We start from the raw sequence: 21612 nt of genomic DNA, 5'->3' as shown, positions 1-21612 counted from the left end.
CTAGAAAAGTTGTCTGGTTCTAAAATGAATAACGGATCCTTTACTTTATTGTTGAGTATTGTTTAAAATCCTTCTTTCTATGTTAAGTCTTCTTTGCAGCGAATGCAAAGAAGAGGAGTCACGTCGAGCGCACGGAGTGAACTTTTACTTTCCCTTCTCGTGCGTCGTGAAAACAAAAGATATGAATGCTGCCGGTCTCCTGAGGACAGTTTACGACGAGTTCATGTGCAGTTTAAAAACACGCCTTCCATTGGGAAAAGGAGGAAACCATCCTGAGCTGCTAGCTGAGAAGAATCTATACTGTCATAGTGAAGCACTTTTTCACGTCTTCTTATTCCTTTTCAGTATTGCAGATGCTACGTTGTTGGTTTAAGTCTCCTCGTTTGACGTTTTGTTTACCTGCTATATTGGTATGAAACATTTTCTTTAATCTGCTCTCGTATTATTTAGCCTTCAGTAGTGGTCGTAGTGTCTTTGTTTGAGGTTGAGATGTCACATGTTTGTTTATGAAATATAGTTTACAGAGAGCTTGGAGATGGATATCTGTACAAAAGACAGCACAGTATTTTTTTTGTTTTTGGTAATTTTACTTTTTAGAATTAGGATTTAAAAAAAAAAAAAAGTATGAAACCTTAGGTTGAATTGGATCAGAGGAAAAGAGATATCTGTCAGCCATGTCGCTGTGTTCTCGTTGATCTCCTTGAGATCTGAATGACATCAAACTTATTTTTGAAGTTTGCTTTTACCCTGTTGTATTGAAAAGAAAAGAAGAAGTGTATTTTTCCCTGCAGAGAAGTTGTCGTTAACTTGCTACTGGTCCTGGTTCCACGTCTAGTCTGGATCTGAAATTCAGTTGACAAATTGCCCACATTTCAAGCTCTGCAGAAACTGCAGGGTGTCATATTTACACACCAGTGGATGTTAAATTGTATTTATTGTGTACAAATAAATGTGAAATAAAGATAGCTTAAATGAATCAAACCAGCAAGGCTCAATTTCTCTGATATTTGTATCCTGTTGTTTCTTGTTTTGATCTGTTCCTGTCTTCGGCTGTGTGTGTGTGTGTATATGTGTGTGTATGTGTGTGTGTGTGTGTGTGTGTGTGTGATTATGTGTGTGAGTTCAGAGCACCCTCTAGCCGCCAATAATATTATTACAAGCAGATGTGGTCAATCCCACATCTCTCCCCACTGACGCCTGAAGTTTTTGTTCCTACAAGAACATAGGGACATTATCTACACATTAAACTTAAAAAGTACAACATCCAGTTGGTGATATTCAAACATTTATTTCAAGGTTTTTTCCTCATTCTCCATGTGAGGTGAAAACAACGTGGTTTGTATTCGGCAGTAAAATGCAAACAGGATGGACAATAAATTAATATAATACATAAAAAATGGGTTCTAATTTTAACATTTGAAAGATAAATGTAAATTAGTTTTATTCCCTCTCTTATTTGATGGCCTTAGTGGTTTTATATTGTTTTTAGAGGTTGTTTGACTTGCTGCTGCCCTCAGGTCACCTTTGTGAAACAGATCTGCATCTCAAAGGGTTAATCACCTGGTTAAATGAAGGTAAATAAAACTGGTGTTAGATTTTTTTTTCTATTCCTTATATCGACATCAGCCAATGAAATTCTATAATTTGTTGAACTCTTTATAGATTCATTTTTTCGTTTATTATATTATTATAATAATGATCTCTTCTATTTTTCTCCGTGTCTAACCCTGTTTTTGTAAGTGCTTAAATAAAATGCATTTTATTACGACTTTTATTTTGTCACCACAGGAAGTACTCTCGCCGTTTCCGGCTGCATTGACACTGGTGTGGAAAAAGATGGCTGCTTCGGCGGCAACGGCGAGTTCTTCCCCCAGTTTGTGTCCAAATTACGCCGTGATCTGCTCCTTCCTGGAGCGGTACGGAGTGCTGCTGGACTTACCGGAGCTCACCTTCCCCCAGCTGGAGAGATACCTGCGGGACACATCCTCAGGTAAGGCGGGAATCCACGCGACAGTTTGAACGATGATGCGGAGAGACTTAATGATGATTGTATCGAGCTAGCAGGGCTAGCAGCTAGGTGAGCTAGCCGTGTGTTATTGTGCGGTTTTCTGACCTTCTTATGTTCATAAATATTACTTAGCTGCGACTCGGAGCTGCCTTTAAAGGGCGGGACATCATCTATGCACAATTTAAAGAGTAAAAATGTGCGAAGCAGCCGATTTATTCGAGCTTTTCTCTCACTTTTGTAGCTTTTATTTTTTTTCCCCCGAGCAGCCTTTTTATCTGCTGTTGTAACGTTAATAACTCAACACAGACTCTTTAATGTGCTTTTATCAGCGCGTGCGTGGCGGGAAGATTAACGTTTATTCACGCCACATGTAGTCAGTTTTGATTTTCCCCATCCAGAAAGATGTTATTGTGCACGTCGGGCTCGTAATTGTGCACTTTATTTACACTTAAAATATTTCGCCACGGTGTTTTGTCAAGTGTCGTCGTAACGTCGAAGACATCCGGGTTGACCTTTCAAAATTAAAGCTCCTTTAACGCGATAAAACATGCTCCTATCTGTGAGTTACGTGACGATATTAATCAATATGTAACGATTATCATAAAAAAATAATTTCTGCACTTTTCCTCACATTGTTACCACCGATTATTTACTCGTTTTGTATGATAATATTACCGCTGAGTAGTTCCACTTCCGCCCGCGCGTGCTAATTACAGCTGCCTTGACGTTCTTTTTAATTGAGCTGTGGTGATTTGCGCATGCGCAGCCCCACCGTCTGAACTCTTCCTGATGGAGTGTTTATATGTCCTCGCCTCACGTTGTCTTCTTCTGCCCCGCTGATGCGGTTTGAAACATCAACATATTTTTATTTTGTTTGTGTTAACGGAGTTTAACGAGTCCCGAACATCTCACAGCTCAGCGACCAGTTCGGAGAAATCTGTGCACAGGCTGCTTTCTAATACAAATAATTCACTGTAATGTTTATTTGCACGTCAGTGTTATTCACCATTCAGGTTCTCTTAATCTGTTATTATCGTGTAATATAACATTCACATGTCCTTCTCTGCAGAGGTCATTGTTTTAAAGCATGCATATATAAGATACAGAGCTTTATTAACTTTTATTCCTTCTGTTTGATAATTATCTGTTATCTTATTTTGTAGTATTAAACCTCTGTTTTATCATCTTTCCATTATTGCACTTTATTTTCTGTATTTTATGCTGTTATTTCAAGCTCAACACTTTCCCTCCTTTTTTGAATAACAGCCCTCTGACCTATAGATGGACAACAAAGATGTATTTAAAACACGTACACACTAAACTAAACTGTGTCTTTTTTTAAATTATAATTATCACTTGAAAAAGAAGCTGTAAGGGGACATGCATCCAAACTTTTTAATTCAGACTTCTCCCTGTGACAACGAGGACGTCTGTGCTTGGTACCATGAGAAGAGCGAGCGCTGTTATCCCGAGTTAACGAGATAATAATAAGTCAGCGATGTGACTTTTATTTACAACCTTTTTTCCAGGCAGAAAAGCGCTCGGGGTTTTGTGCGCCGAGATGAAAAGTGCTGCAAGTCCTTCCTGTCTCTATGACAACGGCCATCGGCTCCGTCTCTTTTTTAACAGCAGTGTTTTATATCTGAGAAAACGGTCAGACGGGGAGCGACGGGGACGTGCGGGTACGAGACACGGTGCGGAGGCAGCGTAGCTACGGGGGGATTTCATGCTTAGAGTGACGTCGACGCCGCCGTTCTGAAAAGTTTTTCAACTTCAGGGTTCGGAGCGATGCAAATAAGACATCATGCACGTTCTGCTGTGCACGCTCTCTCGTCAGTGAAGAAAAGACGCCGGGCCTTCATCGCTTAGTTGTGACCAGGTCGTCTCCTCTGCTCTCTCCTCAGTTCCTAAGCTGCTGGTCGAGCTTCACGTCAAGTTGCTGAGGAAGATCGGCAAGTCAGTGTCAGCGGACCGATGGGAGAAATATCTGATAAAGGTGACTTCTGAGCTCACAGTTTTTCATTCACACGTTGTACATGTGTAATAAGTCAGTCAGATTATGGATGCAGATGATTTGAGGAATGCTTTCACGTTTATTTTGGACAAAGAAAACCCTTTATTGACAGGTTTTTTTCTTCCACTTCTATCCAGAGAAATGTTCATTAAATTCATCACTCATTTATAAAGAGAACTGATGTGCAGAGTTTGTGATCCGTCGTACACGTGAGTCATCTGATGCTTCTTAAATGTGAAGAACATCCATTTGTGCTGCGTTACGACCAGCGGGAAAAACTGGTGACAAACATTTACACGATCATGTGACTCGGGGGTTTAAAAAAAAACAACCTCTGGATGTATCCAGGAGGAGCTGCGTGCCATCAGACTTCACCCGGGGTTTCTCCTGCCCGAGCTCAGGGAGTCGGAGCGAGCAGCAGGATCTGCTCCACGTCTTCTGTTTGTTCCTCTTTCTGCTCTGAATCAAAAAGGTTCAGACATAATTTGTCACCGACTCACCACACCGAGCGCTCGGTTTGAACAAACTGTCAGATTGAAGGTGTGAATTTGTGGTTTCTCTGCAGATATGCCAGGAGTTCAACACAACCTGGGCGTGGGAGCTCGAGCAGAAAGGATACAAGGACATGACGGTGGAGTGCAAGACGGGAATACTTAAAGTAAGGTTTTTTTTTTTTATTGCTCATTTTGAAGGAGATAAAAAAAGATGAACTGTTCAGACTGTCGCTTCAAGCCGTGACGTTTATTCTTCCATCTTTTTCTTCGTCGTGTTGAAGAACGCTCGGTTTGATTTGAATGTAGCGACAGATGCAGATCGGTGAATAATGTGGCATGAAGCGATGCCAGATTTTTATCAAGCTGATGACTCTGACTTGTTTTCCTTGTGAGAGAAACGGAAGGTATCGTTGCATCTCTGACGGTGACTCGTCCCGTGTCCGTCTTCTTCTTCTCCAGTATTTGTGCGAGTGTCAGTTCGACGACAATGTCAAGTTCAAAACGGCCATCAACGAGGAGGACCCGGACAAGATGCGTCTGCAGCCCATCGGCCGGGACAAAGACGGGCAGATGTACTGGTATCAGCTGGACCCAGACGACAACGTGCGAGTCTACGTGGAGGAGCAGGACGACTTGGACGGCTCGTCGTGGAAGTGCATCGCCAGGTTAGCAGACGAGTGCGATTTGTTATGAAACGAATGGGAAAAGTTGTCTCTGTGCTGTTTTTATGATCGCTCTCCGTCTCCTCCCTGCAGAGACAGAAACGAGCTGGCTGAGGTTTTGGCTCTCCTGAAGACTCAAATCGACCCCGAGCTCCTGAAGAAAGACCTGGAGAACAAACCAGAAGGTGGAGACGGTTCAATAACTCATCGTTTGTGTCCAAAGGATGTTAATCAAGTTGTTTAGCTCGCCACTTTTAAAGAAATAAAACTGAAGAATCAACAGAAACACCCACATCAGCGTTTTCTCATCGGATGTTTTATCTGTTTCTCAGGTGAAGTTAAAAAGATCGAGGACACGTCGGATGAAGACATCAAAGACTCCAAAGAGGACGCCGTCTGTCCGAAGACGGAGAATAACGAGAAAGACGATTTGAAAGCAGAAGCGTCCGAGACGAAATCTTCCGTGAACGGCGTCGTGGGAGGCGAAGCCGAAGCAGAACTTCTCTCAGAAAAGCCGTCTGTGGATCCCGGCGTCTGCACGAAAGTGGAGAAGATCAAGGAAGAGCCGATGGAGGTGTCGGAGACGAAACCGAGCGAACAAATTTCCGAGACGCCGGCTTTAACGGTAAAGCCGGAAAAGGCGGAGGAGGCCAAGAAAAACAGCGCGGAGGAGATTCAACAGGCTCTGAAGAACGACCAGCAGGCTAAAATCCCCCTGAAGAAAAGAGGGATGAAGTTCAGCGAAGACTTTGAGAAAAACAGCGGCATCAAAGTGCAAAATCCAGCAGCACCGCAGGTCAGGGAGGCTCAGAAAGCCGACTCGACTCCCGAGCAGGCAAAGAAAGCTCCGAGTGTCAACGGAGAAGTCCAGCCCGCGTCGGAGAAAGAGATCCAGAGTCATTCCTGCGAGTCGCTCAAAGAGGAAGCTGCAGGTAAAAACGTAGAAGGCCGAGGAAAAGCCCCGGCGTCCGCTGAGAGGGACGACGTGAACGATAAAGAGGAGGCAGCGAGCGGCGCAGAGAAGGTCAAAGAGAAAGCTGCTGCTGCTGCCGCACACGGAGACGAGAAGAGTCGAGATGTTCACGTCCAGAATGAAAGCTCTGCGTCAGACGAGAAGAAAGAGGAGGCACGGGAATCTCCCCCGGCGCCGACCGAACCGACGCCTTCGTCTAATCATGAAGAAGTCAAAGGATCCAAAGCGGCGGATAAAAAGGAGTCCTGTACGGGAGACGGGACGACATTAAAGCAAACGGATAAATCATTAACGCCGGAGGAGTCGAAGGAAGTGAAATCAAAGGATTCGGAGGAGAAACCTCCGTGTGAAGACGCATCAGAGACGAGTCCGACTGAAGACGCCAAGACTTTAGAGACGGCCGAGAAGCAAACGGAAACAAACGGTGCCGAAGAAATGTCGAGATCTGAGAGCGACGCGGAGAAAAGGTTAGATCTGAAAGAGAAGCCCGGAGTGATCAAAGCGTCGGAGACTCCGTGTAAAGACGACGATCCTGCAGAGAAATCCATCGAATCACCGCCCGCCGTGGAAAAGACGGAAAAGCTAAAAGACGGCTCTAATCATGAGGCACGAGAAGTCACGCCGAGTTCTGCAGACAAAGCAATAATCAACGAGAAGGCAGAAGAGAGCGTGAAAGACGGATCAGAATCATGTAAACCTGTGCAGGAGAAGGATGACATCACACACGCTGCGACCTCTGATACCAAGACGGAGAAGCTGGAGGAGAAGGAAAAGCTGGAGGAGAAGGAAAAGCTGGAGGAGAAGGAAAAGCTGGAGGAGAAGGAAAAGCCCGACGGTGCAACAAAATCTGTCAACTGTGATGACGGCGCGACGCACGACGCTGCAAAGACGAGAGACGCCGTGCACGTGGAAGCAGAGGCAACATCCGGGAAACCCGACGTGACGGAGACTCGAGAGGGGGGAAACACCGAGACGAACCCGGCTGCACAGGAGGCGACGCAGGAAGAAGCATCCGGAGGGAAAGAGAAGCCATCAAAGAGCGCTGAAGTAGACGTAAAAAAAACAGAGAGGCCAGACGCAGAGCGGGAACACGTGTCGGAGGAGAAGCCGAAAGAAGCCGAGCGGGAACACGTGTCGGAGGAGAAGCCGAACGAAGCCGAGCGGGAACGCGTGTCGGAGAAGAAGCCGAACGAAGCCGAGCGGGAACACGTGTCGGAGGAGAAGCCGAAAGAAGCCGAGCGGGAACACGTGTCGGAGGAGAAGCCGAAAGAAGCCGAGCCATCGTCAGAAACCAAACGGGATGCAGGGAAGGACAAAGAGAAGAAGGGCGCCGAAGAGGAAGAAGTTGGTAAAGATGTTGAAAAACCTCCGTGTCGAGACAAAGCGAGGAAAGAGGATTCTACGGCAGAGAGAGTCTCACGAAAAGAAGAGGAGACGAACGCTCAACAAGAAAGGGAACGCTCTCCTAAAGGAGGCGAATCTGACCGCCAGAATGGAAGCAAAGACTCGGAAGAGAAATCCTCGGCTCAAACCGCGAGCAAAGAAGCGGACTCGGAAAAGCCCACAGACGAGGAAAGTAAAAGTAAAAGTGAGGGAGAGGAGTCGGCGACAAAGAAAGAGGTGGCGAACGGCGAGAAAGCTCCCGCTGAAGCTCGGGGGAAAACTCCCCGTCGAAGGAGACGGCTCCCGGCCCACCGCAGGAAAGCCGAGCTGCAGAGAGAGGAAGGGCAGGGCGACTCGGAGTCCGACACGAACACGGGACGGTCTCTGCGAAGGTCGCCGAGGATCTCCCGGCCCACGCCGAAAGCCGTGGAGATCAACGACAGAAAGCTGGAGAAGTCCCAGGCGGAGAAGGGAGACGACAAAGAGAAGGAGGAGGAGGAGGAGGAGGAAGAGGAGGAGGTGAAAACTGTTCAGAAGAAGCCGAGAGAGAAAAAGACGGATCAGGAGGGTCAGCCGAAAACGAAGGTATGACAGCTCACGAGGAGGGTCGAAGCTTTGATTAAAGACGAGGGCCGTCTGCTTCTCTGCTTGTTACAAGATTTGACCTCTGAGGTCAAGCTGAGAGCGAGGATAAACGGCGCCCTCTGCTGGCGCCAGATAAATGTCTCTGAGACTTTCCTGTTCAAACGCTGAGCTGTCGTTCTCGACTCTCAGGAATGTGGATCAGTTACACAAGTTTCAGCTTGAGCTAAATTTATTCAGATTTCTGTTTTTTCACAAAATAATGTGAAAGCTTATTTTCACACGCCTCCTCGTGTTTACACCTCTCAAACGTTACGTGTAGCAATCTCGAAAACCCACGACGATCACCTCCTGAACGTTCACGCGTTTCTCTGTAACCGTCAAGAATTTCCTTTTCTGCGATGTTTGTTTGTTTTTGTTTTTTAGTCCAAGATGGCGTCCTCCGTCGTCATGCTCCTGACCTCTTCCGCTTCTTTTTCAGGGCAAAAGGAGACGGAGGGGCCGGTGGTCAAACACGCGAGCGCGGCGTAAAAAGAAGGGCTCCGAGGACGAGGAGGGCGGCAGCGAGGAGTCGTCCAGCGAAGAGGAGGAGAGCGAGGACGACAGCGACGAGGACTACAAGGTGGAGAGAGGCAGGAAGAGGCGAAACCGCAACCGGGAGAGACGAAGCTCGGACTCGTCGACGTCCTCGGACGACGACCTACCTCCAAACGACGACCCCTGCAAACACTGTGGTCTTCCTAATCACCCGGAGCTGGTGGGTAAACGCAGGACGTGTCCGGGTTCAGACAGAACACAAAGTCCTCTGCTGTCGAGGACGAGCTGTTAGAAGACGAAATATGACCACGAAGAAAAGTTCAAAGAGTTTAAAGGATTATCAGGCTGTAAAACTGCAAACCTGTGAGACGGGGGGTCTGGTCCAGTGAGACGGGGGGTCTGGTCCTGTGAGACGGGGGGTCTGGTCCAGTGAGACGGGGCTCTGGTCCTCTGTTAGACGGGGGTCTGGTCCAGTTAGACGGGGGTCTGGTCCTCTGGTTAGACGGGGGTCTGGTCCTCTGTTAGACGGGGGTCTGGTCCTCTGTTAGACGGGGGTCTGGTCCTGTGAGACCGGGGTCTGGTCCTCTGGTTAGACGGGGGTCCGGTCCTCTTGTTAGACCGGGGGTCCGGTCCTCTTGTTAGACCGGGGGCCTGGTCCTGTTACACGGGGGTCTGGTCTGATGTTGAGTTTGTTTGGCGTTGGTGTCGGCGTGATGTCACGAGGAAACGTGTGAACGGACCGTTAACGTCTCTCGTTGTTTTTTCAGATCTTACTTTGTGATTCGTGCGATAACGGCTACCACACGGCGTGCCTGAGGCCTCCGCTCATGATCATCCCGGACGGAGAGTGGTTCTGCCCGCCCTGCCAGCATGTACGTACCCGTCCCAGCGTCCCAGACGATGGAACGCTTGAACACGAGTTAACGCTTCCATGTTTGTCCCCCTGCAGAAGCTGCTCTGTGACAAACTAGAAGAGCAGCTGACGAACCTCGACGCGTCCTTGAAGAAGAAGGAGCGAGCGGAGAGGAGGTGAGACGAGCCCAACTTCACTTCTTCTTCTCTTTATTTTTATTGTTTTTAGGGATTACTGCTGAAGTTTACTTAAATTGAGGATTAAAAAAAGGAAAAAGCTGTTTACTGAGTTAGGATCTGTGTCCGTTAGCAGCAGCTTCCCAGCGCTCTTATCAGAAAGAAGCTGTGGGCGACCCCGGAGCTCAGAGGTCAGGTGACACGCGCTCGTCTCTTCTTTAACGTGTTCTCTGATCCCTTCCAGGAAAGAGCGGCTCATTTACGTCGGAATCAGTCTGGAGAACATCATCACGCCCTCGGTAAGTACCAAGGTGGGATCGATTTTTTTTTTTTTTTAAATCAGAAATGAAAAAACCGAAGTGTCACGTTGACGTTGATCATTTTGAACTCTCTCTCTCTCTCTCTCTCTCTCTCGTCTGGCAGGCGGAGGTGGAGGAGGAGAAGCCGGAGGTCGTTATAAAAGAAAAGAAAGAGTCGAAGAAAAGTAAGAGCTGGGGTCGGAGGTCGACGAGGGCGAAGAAGTCCATCAGCTACAGGTGTGTCCACGCTCTGAACGGAAGCACACTTCCTCATTTTTAAGGATCATGTCGGACACATTTTATTTATTTCTCATCCTGAGCTCCTCGCACTCTGACGCCATGTTGTTGGGAAAATTTAAAGGAATTGTCAGATTTTATTGAAAGACATTTTTTTTTACTTTCCTGCTCGAAGGGACGTTTGTTTAAAAGCAGTTAAAATTATAAAGTAAGCAGACAAAGATGGGCGCCAGTGACCGAGTGGTTCAGGTGCACGCCCAACGTACGGCAGCTGTCGGTCCTTTTATAAAGTCTGATCATCAGTCCTGGATATAATCGCTCCGTGTGACCCGTCACGTGACATCACAGCACGTCATCTCCATCATGGCGAGCACTGCTCAACGTTTTCACTGTTTTGCAGATTCGATGAATTCGACGAGGCCATCGAGGAGGCGATCGAGGAAGACATCAAAGAAGCCGAGGGTGGAGGTACGACGACGTGTTTGAATGCTTTTTAAAAAAATCCTCTCTTCTTCTTGTTTTGATAGAGCGCCCCCTAGCTGCAGATTTCACGTACTGTCCCTTTAAGGGAACGCTAACGACGCAGGTTGTTTCTCTCTCACAGGAGCTGGTCGGGGTAAAGACATGGCCAACATCACGGGACACCGAGGGAAAGACATATCCACCATCCTCCAAGCAGAGGAGGGCAAAGAGAACGGCCGTCCGCCACGGAGCAGCGCCGGGCAGCGCAGGAAAAAGCGCAGACGACTCAACGACCTGGACAGCGACAGCACGGTGGACGAGGAGGAGAGCGAGGAGGAGTTCCGTCTCAGCGAGAGGTAAGACGCCACAGACGAGACTCCCGGGGATGAAGAACTTTTAACTCCTGAGAATCAAATCACACGTCTGTCTTCTCCCGCCGCAGCTCAGAGGAAGAGTTCGTGGTGTCCGATAACGACTCCGAGGCGGAGACGGAGGCGGAGTCTAACAACAGCGACGGCGGCAGCGGTAAACGCCGCTCTTCCTCGCGGAGGAGGAAGCCCTCTAAACGACGACGGAGCTCGAGGAAGAGGCGGAGACCCAGAGGCTACTCGGACGATGAAGAAGAGGAGACGGATGAAGACGAGGAAGATGAAATAGGTATGAAGGTTATAAAGGCGTCCTCCTCTCCTCTCATTGGTTAAGACCGCGGCGAGATGTTGATGGTGGAGATTCGGTTTATTGTTGCAGATTTTTTCAGAAAGTTTGAGACGCAGGTTTGTCCTTCGTCCTCTTCAACTCTTTTTGTCCGCCTGCTTCTCTCAGAGACCGAAGGCTCCAGCGAGTTCAGCGACAGCGACCTGGACATGAGTCGACGGCGGTCTCGGCGGAGCCGCAAGAAGCAGGTGAACTACTGCGAGACCTCCGAGTCCGAAGGCTCTCAGGCAGAAACCAACAAGGCCAAAGTGAAACCAAGACGTCCGCGAGAAAGCTCCGAGAGCGAAGGTCAGTCAGAAGCACCTGCAGGAGCCACGCCGTAGCAAACGCCATTTTTGATTTTTGTTTTCCTTTTGGATTTGAATTTATCAATGAATGTCGACAGATTTACGTTCAGTTTCGATCTTATATTTAAAGTGGTTTTTGATGACAGTAATGGCAGCTTTGTTTTTTTTCGTCCTCTCACAGCGAGTTTCTCCAGAGACTCGGAGGAGGAGTCGAAGGAGCGGAGGGTGAAGAGGCGAGCCGACTCCTCGGAGGAAGACTCCCGGCAGCGACGGAGGCGTCTCGCGCTGAAACGCAGGAGAGCCTCTGAAGACGACGACGACTCAGACGACGACTCTGATGACTCATCGGAGGAGGACCGTCCCGTCCGTAAACGGGTGAACCGCATCGACTCGGACGATGACGACGAGGAGGAGGAGGAGGAGGAGGAGGAGAAGAAGGAGAAGGCAGGGGAAAAAACAGACGAGGAATCAAAGGGAACGAACCCAGCGGACTGCAATCCCACTAACGGACAGAACCCCATAAAGAGCCCCGCCGCCGCCGCCGCTCCCAATGCAGAAACAGCCAAAAACACGAGTGCCACACCAGCTGCTGCCACGGCACCGAACGGTGTGGTTGGCCAGGAGGGGGCGGCGGCGGGGGCGGCGCAGGAGGAGGACGAAGACGACCTGTTAGGAGTCACAGATCTAGTGGACTACGTCTGCAATAACGAAGACATGTAGAAACTGTTTCTGTTTTTTTTTTTTTTTTGTGGTATTGTATTTTTATATTGCTTAACTTTATTATTCCCTCCTCAACACCAACTCTTCCTGGTCGTCCTTTTCATGGAATCATCCGGAGTTCTGATTGCAGCGAACTCTGCTTTAAAAAAGAAAAAGAAAGAAAAAGGAGCGTGATCCGAGTGTCACCCGTCCAGAGCGGCGGTCCCCGTGGGATCGTTCTGTGAGGGCGCCAAACTCCCACCTTTACCTGCAAAGCAAACCACATCATCCAGCTCCACTGCCAAACCACCAAAACGTGTCATCTTATATCATCCTTTTTTTTTTCTTTTTTTTTTTATATACATCTGAGAGATTTTACACATTTCATCTCAGAGACTCGATGTTGTTGTGGACGTTTGGTCGGCACTGAAATGGTTCGATTTTTAAGAGGATAAAATACTTCTTTAACGTTTTAGGAGCAAAAACAAGTCATTCCATGATTAACCTTCTTGGCTTGTGATCAAACAGGATGCTGGCCCGTAAAAACGATAATTAGACTTTTCTTGAAAAGAGCTGATTGAGGGTTAGACGAGGAGACTGATGCAATGGCAGCCAGTTAGCTTCTCTTAGCTTCTGCTAGCTTGTATTATCAGCTGCACGGAGCGGACGAGCAGCAGAACCCGACTGCTGGTTGACTTTTTTCTCTTGGACGTTTTTCTCTTAGAAAAATGATTTAAAATCACAAACGTTTGTCTTTTAACGCCGCTTGTTTTCAAATGATGCAGTCCTTGTCAGTTCAGTGATTAGTGTTCCTGTTAAAAAGTATTAAATGTCAGATCTTCTGGCAGGTTTGAACCCAAAGTGGCCACGAGAGAAAAAGACAGCACTGTCTCAACTCGAGCATTTTACCTCGGCCCTTGTCTCCAGATTTTAAATCAAGACCACCAATCAAAAGGTTTTATTTTCACCTCATTACTGAGAACCAATCACTTCATTTCACTCCTGATCGGTGACTTGACTTCAACACTCCTGTCTCTTGAAGGTACGGGAGTTAGCTGGCACTTTTTCTTTTAAAAACAAGAATTGAAATCAGGTTCAGGGGCCTCGAACTTCTACGTTTGATTGTCTTGGTAACTATGGTAACGAAACGTGCATCAGTGGTGTCTGGTGATTTTCTTAAAAAAAATCTCTTCTCGTGTTTAAGTTTTAACTTCCGGTACTTTCCACAACTCTTCTATCAACAGCGAATTAATAACCGAGCTTTAGAGAAAAGGCTCGGTGCATTTTGTTCCTTTTCGCCCCCAGCTGAGCTCGCCGTTCCCTTCGGGTTTAAGTGTTTGTGCTCAGCTGACCAGCTTCTGTTTGTTAATCGTTCACACACACACACACACACACACACACACATACTGAAACGAGTCGTTGCATCAATCTTCCCGTCACAACTCGGCAGGAGAGGAAACATTTCCCCGAGACGCTCCGATCACTTCTGACCGTTGGCCGTTAGCCGTTAACTTTAGATGACGAAGAACCAGTCGACCCACATCCGTTTGTCGGCCTTCCTCTTGAGCTGGTGTTGTTGAACAGTAGAGTAGTATTTTTTTTTTTTGTATTTTTTATTTTGTATATTGTATACGTGTATAATTATTTTGAGTCTGTGCGCTGCCATCAGAACTCGCGGTGAATTCGCGGTTCTTTGGAGAATCAGAAGTCAAGCTCGTCCCTCCTGATGACATCTAGTGTAGTTTCCTGTTTTTACATTTACGTTACCGTTTTGTGATTATTTTTTTTATATAATGTATTTTTTGTATATCGAAACTTTTATTTGTGGTTGTCTCTCTAAGTGAAATGTAAAAGTGTCTTATTTCTTTGTACATTATCCTTCATAGAAGGTTCAAAAACCTGCAGACCCTCGTTTTTGTTTTTTTTTTAATTTTTTTATACAAACTAAAACAACACTAAGCTTCAAAACACCCCTCCATCTTTCTTTTTTGTTCTTGTTCTGCCCTCCCTGACTCCTTTCCAACACACAAAAAACACATCTACGTATATATTTACACCCTCCTTGAGGTTTGAGTTGCCAACCTTCAGGACATCCTGAGAAAACAAACGGTGTGGTGGAATCTTTTATTTTGAAGGGATCGTCAGGATGCAGTTTTTGGAAGTGGACAGAAAAAAACAAAACAAACCAATGACGTCACTGACCTCTGCGTGTGTATATCTGTAGTTTTTGCTGTAATATATTTAGAGGCATTTTTGTAATCTTGGAAAAGTATATCGGGCAATTCTTTCGGATTGCATGAGTTTCTTATCGTTTTTTTTTTTTTTTTTTTAAGGAAAGGGAGGTACTACTGGCACAACCGTTTTTGTAACACTTCGGCATGTTTAAAAGGACCTTCTGTCTTGTTGCATCAGTGCTGAAGGACTTGTGAAGTAGCTCATCATAGGTAAGCATGCGCTGACCTACTAAAGGCATGTTACAGAAGCGAGGAGGAGGAGGGGGGGAGGAAGGATTATCACAGAAAAAAATCTAGGACAGCTGATCTGATTTAAGAGTGTACACAAGGCCTGTGTTTGTAAAATATTTTGTAAATGAGTCTCCGCATGGTCTTCACAGAGGATAAACCACTCTTATTTATCAGACTGTTTGATACTGGCCTCGGCCCAAACACGACTTCCAAGACCATCACAGCGTCCAGGCTTCTATACACCATATCTAGCTGTTTAGACGAGAAGGGACAGAATCCAGCAAACCCAACTCTGCACACGTGTTAAAGAAGTGTGTGTGTTCTGGTGGGGTGGGTCGGGTCCGGGTACAGGAACGTGGATGTGTGACGTTGCTGTACGTAACCCTTTTTTGTTCTTTTTTTTTTTTGGTTAAATTCTCCACAGAGATCAGGAGAATGTGTTGATATCTATCGGTTATGAAATAACCTGTAGCAGGACCTGCACAGAGGAGAGGGCCGGGATTTGATGGATGGGATTAAGGGAGGAAGTCGGTGCCAATGACTGAAAGTGTTTAACAGAGTTTCATATTTACCTCATGATGAATTATGGGAGGAAAGACGCTTCCTGTCCGCTGTGTATAGATGCTAGTAGACTGGCTGTTGGTGTTTTGTCTGCTCCTTACTTTTTTTTTTTGTTAACTTTACTGTTATTTCTTATGAATCCGATCTTGTACATTTGTCATAATAAAAATGGTTTTAAGCCTTATGTCATCTGTTGTCTGACTTTATATTTTTTAAATCAGACGTGACCCTATTAAAGGTCAGGCTGCCAACATATAAGTCATAAAGCTTTTTATTTGAAGTATCCAAAGAGGTCCGTATTAAAGGCACATGTGGTCTGTCGTGCATCACAGCTGTCTCTGAGCTGGTCTGGTCTCATGTGAAGCTCCACAGACTTTGACTTTAGATGAGGGAGTCGCTCAGGGTCCCCGTGTGGTGTGGACAGAGCTGGAATCTGAGGACAGGAGGAACCTGAAACACAGGCCTGTTGTTTTGAACTATGCATCTATTTTATACGGTATATTAGTAGTCATAAATGTTTGACACGTAAACTGAAAGAAACTTGATGATGAAACTCAAAGTGGAAGGGACGCTACAACGATCAAATCTTTAAAGATGGATGAACTTCAATAAAGCTGTTTGTACTTCAGACAGTGAACGCAGCACTAATCTCGTTGGTGGTCAGATAATTTTGGATTGACCCCCCCCCCCCCCCCCCCCCCACCACACACCACACACCACACACATCTACACTATCACAACAAAGTGACATTAAAATGTAGCTGCACATCCCTCTGACTGCCTGTAGAGGTCGCTGCTGGACACCTCAGTGACGCAGCTGGACTGTGAAGTCCACATCAACACCCTCTTAATGTGTTCCTACAGATTAAACACTACCAGTCAGCCTGTGTTCATCATGTATCGTTAATGTGTTGAATGTTATCCATGCTGGGGCAGCTCGCGTGGCGTTTGGCTGACTCATGCAGCATGGGAAGATCGGGGGAGGCGAGGGCAAAGGGTCACGTTGTGTAACGGATACCATGCAGGCCAAAGTACCCTGGACTCAAAATGTAATAGGCTCTTTTTTTTTGTGTGGTGTGGAGGGGGGGGGGGGGGGGGGGGGGGGGTGTTTATAACAGATAACAGCAGCTCGGCCAGCATGGAGAGGCACATGCCAAAGATAACAGCAGCTCGGCCTGGAGAGTCTCCGCTCTGTAAGCATGAGCAGAAAGTGCATGAGATGACAGTAGGCTGAAAAGACCCAAAAAGGCCCGGAGTAGGACGGTGCAGACGGAGACAAAAAGAGAGACCGATAACACCAATAACAATCAAGCCAACCACTGAGATAAAGCGTAAACATAAAGAGATGTCTCCATGTCTCAATCGAAGAGTTTACCGCTGGATCATTACTTTGACCCTCTGCAAACTTTATAGACTCTTGATTCTACCTGGATGACAACTCACAGTGTTTACATCGGGAGTCCCAGCTCAGGCTTCTTCTGCACGGGTCTCTGCTAAATTTAACACCACATCATCCACATGTTTTACTCCCCTGTTGAATTTCCCTCGGGATCAATAAATAATAATAATATATATAAAAAATATAATAAAAAGATTTATCTAATCAAAACTAATATTATTACATGCAAACTATGTAATGAATAATTCTTCCTTTTTTTTCCTGAACCCACATTCAGTAAAAGGAGTTTGGAGATGTTTAATGACCACCTTATTTACAGTGTAAATTAAAGAGAAGAACAAAACAAGAACAAACAACAATAACACGCAACTTTTCAAATTATTTCACACAAGATCTCAAAAAGGCATTTAATGTAATGTTATCTAAAAATATACTGGTTTTTTTTTTTGGACAAAAACTGAAACAGAAATGCAAAAGGAAAAGCAATGTTTTCATGTTTATTGACATTCTTTAGGATAATTAGAAATGTAGTTTTGTGGAAAGAAAAATAATGCATATGGTGTGCACTCTCGAGGTATCAAAGTTGTACATGAATTGTTTTTTGATTCACAGAAAATCGACATTGGCAGCAGATTTGACATTTCTGAACTTTTAACTTTGACGTTGCAGACAAAGAGTTATTCATCATCTGGACCGACACGCGGACATGATTAGTGTCCGAAAGATTTAACCTACCATAAAAAAGCTTTGGTCTTCAAAACTTTGGAGGAAAAAAAAGAGCAAAGACTCAGAATCACAGTTTCTAAAGAGACGTTTAAGTCACATGTTTAGTTGAACATGTGCTGTGACAATCCAGAGGCAGAAGGACACCCACATGACAAATGTATTTCATTAACTGAACTCACACTTCTTAAGGTTAAATTAGCTGATAGCGGATCCTGTTTGCAAAGTAAAGCACCCGTAGATGTACAGACAACTATCAGTTCATGACTTTTATACAAAATGGAAACTTAAGAACACAGTGATTTGTGTTATTTGAGACAAGTTTTGTGTGACTTTTAAGAAGAATGTGTGTGAAAATGTCAGGATGGAAATTGAAGATAATCTCAGAAAGTCAAAGTCACACCGAGTCCTAACATCAGTGCATCGTGTCAGTTTGAGTAAACGCTACGAGACGGAGCACGAGTCTGTCATTACGAGTCTGAACACCAACACGAGTTGGCCGTTGGTCACAACGAAGAAGACGCCAAATGTCTCGTTTTCACAGAGCACAACCTCTCATCTGCTCGGAGCCAATGCTCCAGTTAGTTCGTCGGCCTTATTTGCAAACTTCCTGTCCCCAAGTTTGAAAAGAAACGTAGGACCACAGGAAGTGAGTTCCTCCAGGTGCAGACACCTTCATGTCACCATGTAATCATGTGCTTTTTTTTTTGTGCTGTCAGTGCTCACCACTTCCGTTTTAGAGCACTCATTGTTGCAAGGTTAAAAAAATTCACCCCCTGCTGTTTTAGATAAATCAATTTTAGATTGTGCTTCATCATTTCCACGACTTAAGAAAACATGTAGAAAACAATTTACAGTTAATAAATCCTGTCCTGACTCCAAACGAGTCAGATTAATTATTCCTATGCCGTTGTTTTTGTTTCCTGATTTTGATTTGTCGATAAGCTAGAAGTGACGTCAGCGGACGCTGCAGAGTTCCAGAGGTCGAGTGTTACCGGATGTCGAGCGCTTGGTCTTGGATTGAAAATAGGCACAGGTCCGAACGTGCTCAACGCTTGTGGGCTTCAAAGAGTTAGCACACAACAGAACTCCACAGCTCGTCTCCTAGCAACACCAGCACGTAGCGTACGTTCTAAAATCCACTGTTGCCAAGGGGACGCACAACCCAGAGTTCCAAAGTACGGCTCCAAGGTTGAGTTCCAAATGCTGTTACCGTAGTAACCATGTTATCTTTAACCCTTGCCATTAAAATAAATCATAAATGACAAAGTACATCTGATTAAAGTTTGTTTCTCAAAGAGCCTATAAATGAAGATCTGTGGTGTTTTAACGTCTCATATTGGGCGCCGTGTCCACCTGGCGTTTTTTCCGGGTAAATAAGCGCTAGCTGTGCGCTTACATTGAGAAAAGAAAAACTGACGCAAAGCCTTCTCGTCTCTATGGCAACAGTCTGCTGACAGCTGCCGCGGTACGACCGACCCTGCTCCGTGTGTTTTATATTTCAGACTCACGGAGCGAGGAAGGTGAAGTACGGGGGAATGTCACACATTTGGAAAAGAGCGCGAGGTGGATTCTGGGACTTAGAGTTTATATATTAATGTTGATTGTTTTTCCTTCCGCCTGTCATGAAGCTGTCTGCTTCAGTTACAAAGAAAAAGCCCTTACATGTTTAATATCTGTTCGACGTGCTCTTCCTACATGGACAAAGTGGAGAAACTATTTGCTACATCATTAATTAACTAGTGTTTGAAAATGTCAACATAAAGCACTGTTCACACTAATGAATCAGTTTACTGATAATGATGGGACCTTGACAGAGTAAACAGCAGCCATGTCAAAGGTATAGATGTGTAAAAGGGGAGGGTAAACATCACTTAGCTTCTTCCTTCTTTTTTTCTGTTAAAAAATTAAAATATGCTTTTTTTTTAACTGATGCTCATTTTCAAAAATGTCATTCACTCAAAACATTCAGCACTGAGGCTTTGGCACATTAACACACTCATGACAAGTTAAACTGGGAGAAAAATAGACCCACAGACTGACTGAAGGTTCACTTTGGTGTGCGTGTGTGTGTGTGTGTGTGTGTGTGCGTGTGCGTGTGCGTGTGCGTGTGCGTGTGCGTGTGTGTGTGTGTGTGTGTGTGTGTGTGTGTGTGTGTGTTGCTCTCATGTTACTCCGTCTTCTTCTTCGAGGCAGCAGCAGCAGTGGGACTCTCCCCGGACAGGAAGGGGAGGATCTTCTCAAACAGCAGGATGCAGCTCACCACGCCTGGGGAAACGTTTGGAAAAACATTACACGTTACTTTTGGGACTTATTGTGAATTTGTAAAAAGGTATAAATCATGAATAATAACAACAATGACGAAGCTACAGAGATAAAACGAACGAGCTTATTTGCTCCTCAAAACACAGAGATAAATCGAACCACCTGGAAACAGGAGGAAATATGTAATATAGGTTTTTCACTTCTTACCCAGAATTGGTCCCAGCCAGTACACGAAGCAGTACTCCAGGTAGGTGTGGCCGCTGCAGGGGAACTGGACGGAGAAGGCCAGGACGGGGTTAAAAACAGCTCCTGAGATATCTCCACCTGCGCGCACACACACACACACACACACACACACACACACAAAGAGAAACAACAGAGGTGGTGATGTCTGGACTTAATATTCATCACATCTACCTCGCCCTCAGTCCAAACTAGTGTTGTACGATTAGAGATTTTAGCAAAGTCATCCTCCTCTTCCTCCACCAGAGTCGGTTTTTTCAGCAAGTATTCTGCAGGTTAGTGCATGTAGTGTAGAACAGTTTGCCTATTTGCATGGCATTGATTTCAGGGGAAACATACCGCGCCTTAAATGAGCCGTTTCTGTTTCCTTAAGCTACCAACCATCGTTTATAAGTCATGTAAAAGTTTAACTCCCCTGCTTCGAACATCTCAACTTGAGTTTTTTGCACACAGGAGCAGGACAGGAAGGCACGTTTATTTAACCTGAGCGACTCTTCTCCATCCATATACAAGATCTTTAAGAGCTCCACAGTGTGCAAACATTTTCCCCCTTTTTGTGCATGTTAGACAAGAAAACATTTCAAAGTAAAAATAGTAGTTTCTACTTTCCAAACCTCTTTTCTCTCAAACATAAGCATAGTCACTCTTTGTGTATGCGTTTCTTTTTTTAATTTTTAAATTTAATTTCTGTATCATATTCATGATTGTATTTCCTCTGTTTTTATCATCAATGAGCTGACCTGTAAAGAAATGTGCTTTATAAATAAACGTTCTATTGTATGCTGTGGAGGATGTAAAGGTAGTTTAATATTAATACATTAGTTTGATCCTGTCACATTCAATTAAAGTATTATTAAGTCTATTAAGTATCTGTTTGTCTGATAAGGAGTAATAAATCAAACTCCTCACTCCTCCGTTGGCTCCATGGTGGCCTTTTTCACCTGTGGATCCAGGTGTGTAATGAACTCACCTGTGGAAACCAAGGCGGTGATGACCAAAGCGATGACGGGCGCGCGGAGTTTCTCGTCTACTTTGTGAACGTGCATGGCTGCAGCCTGGACGATGAACGCGCACGCCAGCTCCACGGCCGCAGCCTCCAATAAAGTCCCTCCGAGGGGATCCGAGCAACTGAACTCGGACTTCTGGTGGCTGATGTGGACTTCAGAGAGACCCAGAGTCCACGCCGAGGCTGCGAAGTGCCGCGCCGCGACAGCAGCGCCGAACTGGCACGCGATGACAGCGACAGCGGCGCGGACGCGTCTGGTCCCGCGGCACGCGCTCTCCAGAGCTCCGATGGGGTTACATGTCGCTCCCTGGAAGGACACGAGATGAATGACCGTCACGGTGTATGTTAGAGCCACGCTGACCGGCAGCTGCAGCCCGCCCGTCTCCCCCAGCAGCTTCTGTTCGTGCGTGCAGCTGCACAGCTGGAAGGTGGACGCCGCTTCCAGCAGGTAAATCCAGCACGCGCCGGGGAGACAGCGCGCGGCTGTCCGGCGGATCGCCTCGCTGAGGAGCACGGAGACCCCCAAGACCGCCAAAGAGACCAGCAGGTCAGTCATCGTACCCGGCTGTC

The 21612-nt window shown here is 45.9% G+C and overlaps 2 protein-coding genes across 2 annotated transcripts; one reads left to right on the top strand and one right to left on the bottom strand.

The window, feature by feature from the left end:
* The first annotated feature begins 1797 nt into the window (after nt 1–1797).
* Nucleotides 1798–13117, top strand: rsf1b.1 (remodeling and spacing factor 1b, tandem duplicate 1). Its single transcript, XM_079356551.1, has 17 exons — nt 1798–1990; nt 3913–4004; nt 4588–4680; nt 4976–5181; nt 5272–5363; nt 5511–6926; nt 6981–8119; nt 8598–8873; nt 9421–9525; nt 9603–9682; nt 9927–9981; nt 10106–10218; nt 10619–10686; nt 10823–11036; nt 11123–11337; nt 11503–11682; nt 11863–13117. The coding sequence occupies exons 1-17, from the start codon at nt 1837–1839 to the stop codon at nt 12399–12401; spliced, it is 5037 nt and encodes a 1678-aa protein (XP_079212677.1). The 5' UTR covers nt 1798–1836; the 3' UTR covers nt 12402–13117.
* A 4883-nt stretch (nt 13118–18000) lies between these two features.
* On the bottom strand, nt 18001–21612 carry LOC306832114 (aquaporin-11-like). The gene is made up of 3 exons (XM_079356548.1): nt 21007–21612; nt 20001–20117; nt 18001–19796 (listed from the first exon to the last, which is right to left on the bottom strand). Exons 1-3 carry the CDS (start codon nt 21596–21598, stop codon nt 19699–19701), a joined length of 807 nt encoding a protein of 268 aa, XP_079212674.1. The 5' UTR covers nt 21599–21612; the 3' UTR covers nt 18001–19698.

Source organism: Symphodus melops (assembly GCF_947650265.1).
Source record: "Symphodus melops genome assembly, chromosome: 11".
Classification (NCBI taxonomy): Eukaryota; Metazoa; Chordata; class Actinopteri; order Labriformes; family Labridae; genus Symphodus; species Symphodus melops.
This window is presented reverse-complemented; position numbering and strand designations above follow the sequence as displayed.